This window comes from Daucus carota, chromosome 7 (genome assembly GCF_001625215.2).
Source record: "Daucus carota subsp. sativus chromosome 7, DH1 v3.0, whole genome shotgun sequence".
NCBI lineage: Eukaryota > Viridiplantae > Streptophyta > Magnoliopsida > Apiales > Apiaceae > Daucus > Daucus carota.
In genome coordinates, this window is record NC_030387.2 from 12,713,940 (window position 1) to 12,723,118 (window position 9,179).

Consider the following 9,179-nt stretch of genomic DNA (forward strand, 5'->3'; position numbering starts at 1 on the left):
CCACTCGGGCGGTCCGAAGCGGGCCGGGCCGAGTTGCCAACGGTCCGAGTTACAGCAGCATGATTCGTAACAGGCCCGCTTGTTTACACTGGCGGGTCCAGTTTCGGGTCGAGTCCTAACCAATGAACTCATGAACCGATTCGCGGGTTAGTGGGCGGGGGCGGTTCATTTTTTAAATTTTATGTTTTAGTTAAATTTAATCAATTATTTTTTTTGTAAATAAATTTTTTATTTTGTAAATAAAAGATGTCAAAATAAAATAAAATTCTTTCGATTTAACAAAAAGAAGCAGCATCCAAGCAGGTTATTTAATTAAATGAAATAAAATAGTTAAATCGAGCGATTCGTTGACTCGTGAGTGATTCTCTGATTCCTGAGTGATTCGTTGATTTGTTGATTCATCTGACGTGTATGACTCGTTGATTCGCGAGCCAGTTCCGTTTCTTATATCCTGATTCGTATTCGATTCGTAATATTTAACGATCCGGGCCGAATCAAACCCCTTCCGAGTCGAATTTTGACAAATTTTTAGGCATGCCGGTTCCGAACGAGAGGTTCAAAACCGCTCATTTCGCCAGCTCTAGTTACCAATATGCCAAATTTCATGCATGTTAGGTCGCAATTTAATCAATAGACTTTGGGCAGAATTTATTTAATGTTAAATCGTATGTCGAATATGCTTATGATAAACAACCAATCAGGATCTATATCAACTCAGCTCTTATTGATAACTTTAAGAACTGTTACAAAACTCTCTCAAGAAACACAGTCGTTCTCAAGAGCTTCTAGGTTACACAGTTATACTCGTGTTTTGTTCCTTACGCATCTATTGTAAGACCTAATAATCTGTGTTTATATAGTACACAGCTACCACCATTACTACATAAGATATATTCAATCAGAAGTATATCTCTATAAATAAGTTGTTCCGTATCAATCTTCTTTCTTTTCTTATCAAACTCAATCTCCAGATAGATTATACTGAATACTGATCAAGTATCAGCATACTGATGAGGTTTCATCAGTTTCTGATGCGGCCATCAGTTCCTGTCCATTGCATTGTTCCTTGTAGCTTTATTGTGATGATCTCCTGATGCATAAATGAATCTTCCTACATAATAAACAACTCCCCCCCCCCCCCCCCCCAAAAAAAAAAAAATTATACTTTGTGAAATAAAGCATAAATTCAATTGATTCATTGATGCCATGTTAAATGTAGCAAGCTAATATATAAAGCAAAATCACAATAATGTTGATGTTTCAATAATAAAAATGTACGAATAAGACAAATACAAATTTTGGTACAAACATGCATTCACCGTGAAGAATACCTGAAGTTAAATTCATGTTCTTCTTCATGGAAGGCCTGGCCTGGCGATATTCCTTAATTTTAAAGAGTGGATGATCCGGAACTCTGTTTCTAAGGGATGTTCCGCTACAACATTGGCAAGGACACACATCAACAAATGATATAACCAGTGAGATTGGCAAAAATAAACAACATGCAACAGAGTTTTGAAGTAATATATTCAATAACAGTATAAGATTTTTTTTTTTTGTCATATTAACAGTATAAGATTTGAATACTATAAATATACATGTATTAGGATTCTGATTCTCGTTCGCTCTGAAAAAAGAGTAAAACTTAACAAAATGGAAACGGCATGGACACAACCTGCATGTGAATATGTGATGCGAGTCTGAGAGAAGGAGACCGCGTCTCAGTGTTTCCAACGTAGGAATTTGGAAACTCAATGTTTAGGATCTGCAATATTGCGAGTAAATATAACATACATAGTTCTGATCACTTAAATTGAAAATCGGTACCTTTCTGAGATGAAGATGGCGAAACAGGTCCAAGCGGCACACGCTTCCGATTTGAATCAGCCATCCACTAACAGATGAGAGAACAAAAAAGATATCAACGGTCCTGCTACAATACTACTAGGAGACAAACGAAACAGGTGTGCACGGCAAGATGCAATCATGGAAATACCCACCAGTTGCTCCAAGATAGAAGATCACGCAAGCAGTTTAATTTTTTAAAATGATGGGTCGCCCCGGAAGAATGGATATCCAGGGATGAAGTTTGAGCAACCCGTTTTTTGTTGGATGATACACAAAAATGTAATATGTCTAGGCTGTCCTAATGTTAAGTGTGCGGAGAAAAAAGGGGAAAGATAATTTTAGTAATTAGAAAATGCTATTTATTAGGAATATATTGATATTGATATATAGATGTAGATTTCTTGGTCACGAGCTTACCGGAAATTGAATGTTAAAATTTATCAAAATTGGAAATAGTAATTGATTTTTTAATTATTATATATTTATTTTGTTAGAAAATAACCCATTTTTATAATGGGTTATATATCAAACTGGTCACCCATTACGTCAAAATGTCTCACTTTACCCACCCATCTCACCGGGGACTCGTTTAAGCCACTATAAACTAAATATATATCATTTTACTCACATCCCTATTTATACCTATTTACTTAATCATTTATAAAAAATCAACCGTTTATTTTTTTACTACAAAACCACCTCGAGTACCTTCGTAATTGTCTCTGTTATTTATCAAAATAATTTAGAAATTTCTAAAGCAACATACTTAGGGTGATCACATAAATATATATTTATTACTAAATATATTTTTTTAATAAATAGCTATGTTGCTTTATTAATTTCCAAATTATTTTGATAAATACTAGACACAATTATGAAAGTACTCGAGGTGGTTCTGTAGCAAAAAAACAATTGGTTAATTTTTGATAAATGATTAAATAAAAATGTATGAATAGTATTATGGGTAAAATGATATATATCTTGTTTACAGTAGATTAAACGAGTCCCCCATGAGATGAGTGGGTAAAGTGAGACAATTTGACGTAATGGGTGGCCAATTTGATATAAAACCCTTTTTATAATAAACACTGTGGAGTGACTATTCCATGAAAGTACTAGCAACTAGTAATATAGAGCCAACGAAAAATTAGTTACTCATAGACAACAACATTGAACAGAACTTCACTATGTTCAATCAAAAGTAGAAGACTAGAAGAAAGTAGGTATATCTGCATGGTCTAAAATATTCTCCAATGAGCTTAGTACGATAATACAAGAAATGACATATAACCCACGAGCTCTAACTTCACTATTGGAAATTAAGAAATTTCTGCAAGCGATCATAGGAAAAACTTGTTGATAGATCCTCTTAGATGCAGCTTGTCAACGCTTCTGCAATCCATCATCAAATGCACTTGTCTATCTATTCCTGCATGAAGCATCCGAGTCAAGTTTATTTGGTGCTGCAATTATTGTAGATTGAAATGATAAAATTAAGCGGGTGTACATGGATTAGAAACTCTCGTCAGGTCAGTCACTGGCTCATGCAACGGGCATCTAACATTCGAATAAGTTTTAAAGTAACATATATTGTTTGTGCAATATATGTAGGAAACTGATGTTGATGATCGAAAATAGAGCAATAACGCTGTGACACTACTACTGCAGACCCTGTGCTAGAATAATTTTTAATATCGAACTAAAATTTCTAGATTACTGGGCTACTACTAACAGTTCACCGCGGGATTAGAATAGCTATATTTATTGGCTCCGCCCCTAAAATACATAAACTGAAAGCAACAAATGCTTCCCTGCACACTTTCTGTTTCAAATGTAAAAGTTGATCCTTGTCTGAATTTTACTTGATATGCTTCGAAAAAGTGACAAACTCGAGAAATACACAAAAAGAGAAACATGTTCTCTATCATGGGATACAGCACCCAGAGAAAAAACAAGCAAATAAAAGAAAAATCCCCTGCCACCTTGCACCATGGGGATACAAATTTCACCTAGTCTACAAAATAACAATACACATTGATCTAGTTGTTTACATTCCTATATTCGTTTTAAACCTTAATGGATCATATTTCTATTTTAAGTTGGAACACTGGAGAGGCAGTTAGTACTAGCAATAGGAGAATGAGAAACCTTAAGAAGTTGGCATCAGACCACAGTTTTAACTTAATATGCTTGCAAGAGACAAAATGTGGGGGTTAAAACCATCACAACAAAAACTCAATCTGGGAGGAAGCGACTTATGGCTAGATGTTAATTTACATGGTTTGGTGACTTTGGACCTCATTTGAGAAAAAGCCAACTAGATAGGTCCATCATTAACTCCAAAAGTCCAAATGGCTCGTTAATGACGACTGGCCATAATAAACTCGGACCAATGCCTGAGGCACGCAGATTGTAGAAAGACAGATAATGATCTAAAAACAAGAGTTAAATAAGCTTGGGTTGATTAACCGCAAAAAATTCACTACCCCAAAGATTTGGCAACTGCAGAAGAGAGGAGACCCAATTTAATTTCGAATATATTCCAATAACCAAGTCTATAGATAATAATATATATGCAATGAAGTCACTGCATTTTGTTCAGATCGAAAATTATCTATCCCATAAGTAATAACGAAATTGAGAACCTGTTTATATAAATTGTATAAGCAATCATTCACTTATCAATCAGAAAGCAGGAAAAAAACATATAGAGTTTGGTTGGTATTACCACTCAGGAGCGGACAGATAGACAATAGCACTATTGCTTGCAGGAAAATATAGGTTTTTTTAAAGATAGTGTGAATCAAAATGCAGAACAAACTCACTCAGTTTTAGCATCTGCCCGGGCCTTTCTCTTTGGGTTTTCCCTGGTTGGAGCTCTAGCCTGAAAATGACCTCTCTTCTTTAGCAACTTTCTTTTGTCTGGTGAATTAAGCTTTTGCCTGCTGCAAATTCGTGCGAGATCCAGCTGGGCCTTTTCCAAGTCCCCAGGCTATAGACATTACATGCATGAATAATTATAGGAGCTGGCCACTATCTAGAATTTAAGTATCCGATTACAAGAAACACAAACCTTCATGTTCTTAAAGAATTTGTCAAGATTCATCCGCACACCACGAATAATGTCAATGTGAAACGGACTTGCTGAGCAAGCAATTTTGGCATCCATTGCTAGTTTATCCTCCATAAGTGGGTTAAAAAGTGCAAGTGAAAGACAATGTTCATCACCTTCCATTGGTGGTGGAAGATGTAGCACCAGGAACTCCATCAATTTCTCAGGCAGTGTGTCTACAGACAACATAAGCATTGCTGCTTAAATACAACAATTCAAAAAAAAAAAAAAAACAGTGTAATCCCGAAGCTAGCTAGCATATGAGTTACAATAATCTCTCAGAACTTAGGATATTACAAAGATAATTTTAATAATATTTAAAATATTATATCAATGATTGGGGGTTAGTACTTAGTAGTATAAGGAAGATCTGTTCAATTACGTGGGCTGTTAAGATAATAGTGATTTTATTAAAATTCATCATGGGCTACTATCTAGGAAATTTGAAATTAGTAGTATGCCTTAACCTAGATAGGGCATATTTTTGTATTTTAAATGTATGATCCTAAGAAATTATATCATTTTTTCTATGCATCATTTTATTTATTCGTTTTCATCTACAAGAATCAGTAAATGCTTTCAAGAGCCTCAATGATCTTAAAAGGCATGTAAGATTTAAGAGGTATGACCTCCAAACCACACAAAAAAAAAAAATTCTCACTATTTGAGATGATCCTAACATTCTCTTATTACGATGAAAAACATACCGTTGTAGTCAGCAGTGAGGTACATCAGAGCTTCATCAGTAGACTCAAAAGTATGACTCGCAACAAATTCATAAGATTTATCGAAACTTTTGATATACTTCTCAGTGGCTACATAGTTTCTCTCAACTTTATACACGTCATGAGCTCGGAAGAGAACGTATCCGAATGATGATTCAAACAACATAAATACGGGCAGGTTCTTCAAAAAAAAATGTAAGAGGATCAAATTGTTAAAGTCTAGAATAAGATGAAACACGATGAAGTGGATGAAGTACATAAAACTTAGTTAACCTTTTGCTTTTCATAAAGACTGAGAGGCCTCCCAGCACCGCTACAATCATAAATACAGGAAATCAAACAAGTCAAAGTTCAGTTAACTCACTTTTCATTATGAACCAAAAAATGGATCTGCGAAAAAAAAAAAAAAAAGGTACCTATTTGAATCTTGTGATGTCCAAAACTTGCTGCTTACTAGACAACTTTCATCAATCTCAGCAATCTAAAGTTAGATAAATAACCACAAAAGACTAATTTGGTTTTAGTGATAATTATACAACACTGAAAGATGACTAAGGATATGGAGAACTACTCATTACTCTCAATCAAATCGACTCCGGTTCTTTTCCTACCAAACAACAAATCATTCTCATTTCTCAACCATTGAACAACACATAATTAGTTGACTACAACACCACAAATATGATCTCTATTAAAGAGTTTTATAAACACTCCAATATACTCTTAGACTTAAATGGAAGTATGGTCACTGATAGGCACATTTAAAATTTCAACCATCTTTTATAAAGTTTGGCAACAGTAATGCAATAGACTCAAATATATTCTTAGATTGATTGTTGGCACCAAATCTGCCTTGTCAAATTGAGTCATTAATCAAACACTGACCTCCATCGTGCGATAAACACCACTAACATAAACATGCTCTCTATCAAATGGTTCCAAGGTGACTTGCTCCATTCGCTGGTACTGAACCTGTACAACTTTGCTCATGGAACTAAACAAGCCATCACCACGATTTGTTGATTCCATAGTATGACCCTGTCATTTACACTCTATCATAACATGGTTCACAAAAAGTTTAAGAAAAAAATTTTAATAAAAGAATATATCAAAATATAATAGAAAACAAAACCTGGACATAAAGCATATAGTGTCCACCGGTTTTAAGAAAATACTGAGAGTTCAAATATGCCATGTGGACCTGACAAATAAAGACAACATATATAAAAAAACATTAATGGATATCAAACGCACTATATATATACAGGCAAATATTAGACTAATCAATTGTGTCATGTCCTTCGTGTTGTCGATAGTTGGCTTCTCCACTTTCTCTTATTATTTGGTTCTAAATTGATTTCTAAAAATTTAAGAGACTCGTCTCTTTCTTTAACTCAGAGGAGTCTCTCCTCCATCCATCTTTCAATAAAATTTTAATTCGGCACCAATATATATGTGAGCTTTCTCTGTTTAATTTCAATCAAAGTAAAAGTTTGTATATATATTTAAAAATCATAATCGACTACTTTTTAAGGATAATCATTGACTTGTTCATTATACCGGTAATACATAAAACCTAAGAATCAAGAATTACATGATAGATTCTTTGATAATAATTTAACTTATTAGTTTTAATACTATTCACTATTTGATTAATATTGACCTGCGCTATTTGGGATTGATTCTTTCTGATACTTGGATCTGGACATCTATCATTATAATAATTAAGAGTAATAGGGAGCAAGTATACACCGTATTACTGGAACTGAGAAGGACCCTGATATAAAAACTTACTAGGAGCCCCTTTCAGATGACCTAGTAGTAGCTAGCCCTTTAGCTCGTTATATAATAGAAATGAAACAATGCTGCTACGAATCTCTCACTTAAGGACAAAAAAGACCCAAGACAAAACTTCGTAATTATAGAGAATAAAATTATCATGATTCCAAGGCAAAAGATTAAAAAGAGAGGGTAAAATAACCTCTTCTGGACGATCAGGAGCAGCAAACATTACATCCACCATATTAATAAGCATGCGGTATCGCATTGGATCCGGACTCATACAATAAACAATTGGCACAATATTGCCCCGTTTGTCTGCCATGTTCAAAAGAGTGTCGTGATTGGATGTCTCTGTCTCTACTACATACACCATACCTTGCTGTGGAATATCAAAGCCATTGAGTAATAATTGTAGAGGGGCAGAACAATAATAAATCCATAAATAGGGAGAGGTCGGGAATAATAAAGGAAGGGGAGAAAGACTGACAGGGCCAACAATATCAGAGATGTGTGATATTGTGATTCCAAATTGTTGATCATCCCGTGAGTAGAGTATGAGGACACGTGAACCAGGTTTCTGCAGAACAAATCAATAGAATATAAGGTGAATGGGTAGCAGGCAATCAATAGAAAATAAGGGTGAATACCAGAAAGAACAGGGATAGAAAAAACTTACAATCCACATATTTTGGATACCAGAAAGAATAGCAGAAGCCAATCTGGACTTAAATGGATCCCATTCTCTATACTCCACTGTTTGCCCGTCCTCATCCTGAACCACACAACACAACCAGTAATTGCATTAATATCTATACACAAATTGAAGCTGACCTGAACAGAGAAAACGACATCGTCTTGGTCTCGAGATTGAACACCGGGTACCAGATTTCTAGTGTAAAGGACCTTGTTACAAGACTCGTCATGATCATGATCCGCAGCAACAAAAACCCCGGGAAAGAGTGGGTGTGGGTGTATGACACAAGGTTGAGGCCTAGAGGGTCTATTGGGGGGCACGATAAAAGAGGAATTCGAATAAGGAGGTGAAGGAGGAGGACCAACAAGATCACGGTAAGGACGTCCCTCGGGGAAAACAGTGTAATAAACTTGCTCTCTAAACTCTTTTAACGAGGTTGATGATGAAGATGACGACGAAGAAGGCGACGGTGGGCGAGGATGACGGCGACGGCGACGGCGAGGAGGCATAATAACGGTTCTGTTAGGGTTCTCGGTTCTTATAATTTTTCGCCCCAAATTGTGACGAAAAACAGCTTGATGCCTTGATGGGATCAATCTGAACTTTTTTTAAGGGCGACTGGGAAATATAGAAATATAGATCCGGGCAAATGAAATGATAGTATCAATAGACTCGCACATAATTTAAAAAAAATAGACTCACGCATAATAAAAATACTAGCATTTTACCCGTGCTACGCACATAATGATTATTTTTAAAATATGAAAAATGATTTTGTTAATAAATAAATTTAAGTATAAATTATTTAGACATTATTTGTACAATTGTATAACAAAGGATTAATTATCAAGTTGGTCACCGAATTAGGCTTAATGTATCAAATTGGTCACTAAACTCAAAACGGTATCAAGATGGTCACTGAAATTGCTATAAATATCAAACAGATACCTTGAAATAGCGCTGCTCATGGGTTGTCCAACCCGTTAAAACCAACCCAACCCAACCTTGAACTGGGCCG

The 9,179-nt window shown here is 35.3% G+C and overlaps 1 protein-coding gene and 1 long non-coding RNA gene across 4 annotated transcripts; both read right to left on the reverse strand.

Annotated features, from left to right (window-relative positions):
* Positions 1-713: 713 nt before the first annotated feature.
* Positions 714-2,088, reverse strand: LOC108204191 (uncharacterized). The gene is made up of 4 exons (XR_001803707.2): positions 1,828-2,088; positions 1,676-1,765; positions 1,332-1,435; positions 714-1,111 (listed from the first exon to the last, which is right to left on the reverse strand). It is a non-coding gene; the product is annotated as an uncharacterized LOC108204191 (long non-coding RNA).
* Positions 2,089-2,950: 862 nt separating this feature from the next.
* On the reverse strand, positions 2,951-8,841 carry LOC108192286 (uncharacterized). Of its 3 annotated transcripts, none has more exons than XM_017373514.2 (12): positions 8,350-8,841; positions 8,144-8,239; positions 7,955-8,044; positions 7,667-7,846; positions 6,818-6,886; positions 6,571-6,723; positions 6,102-6,166; positions 5,959-5,998; positions 5,668-5,866; positions 4,922-5,136; positions 4,674-4,840; positions 2,951-3,277 (listed from the first exon to the last, which is right to left on the reverse strand). In XM_017373514.2, the coding sequence occupies exons 1-12, from the start codon at positions 8,668-8,670 to the stop codon at positions 3,268-3,270; spliced, it is 1,605 nt and encodes a 534-aa protein (XP_017229003.1). In that variant the 5' UTR covers positions 8,671-8,841; the 3' UTR covers positions 2,951-3,267. The 3 variants fall into 3 exon arrangements, with proteins under 3 accessions (XP_017229003.1, XP_017229004.1, XP_017229002.1); XM_017373515.2 differs by having other exon boundaries at positions 8,371-8,807; XM_017373513.2 differs by having other exon boundaries at positions 8,299-8,807.
* Between the last annotated feature and the right edge of the window lie 338 nt (positions 8,842-9,179).

Excerpts from the sequence above, each read along its gene's own strand:
- LOC108192286 (XM_017373513.2), bottom strand. The coding sequence starts at position 8,670 with ATGCCTCCTCGCCGTCGCCGTCGCCGTCATCCTCGCCCACCGTCGCCT. Across the intron at positions 6,887-7,666 it reads CTCCTGATCGTCCAGAAGAG|GTCCACATGGCATATTTGAA; the intron begins GTTATTTTACCC and ends TTTATTTGTCAG. Across the intron at positions 4,841-4,921 it reads AATTCTTTAAGAACATGAAG|CCTGGGGACTTGGAAAAGGC; the intron begins GTTTGTGTTTCT and ends TAATGTCTATAG.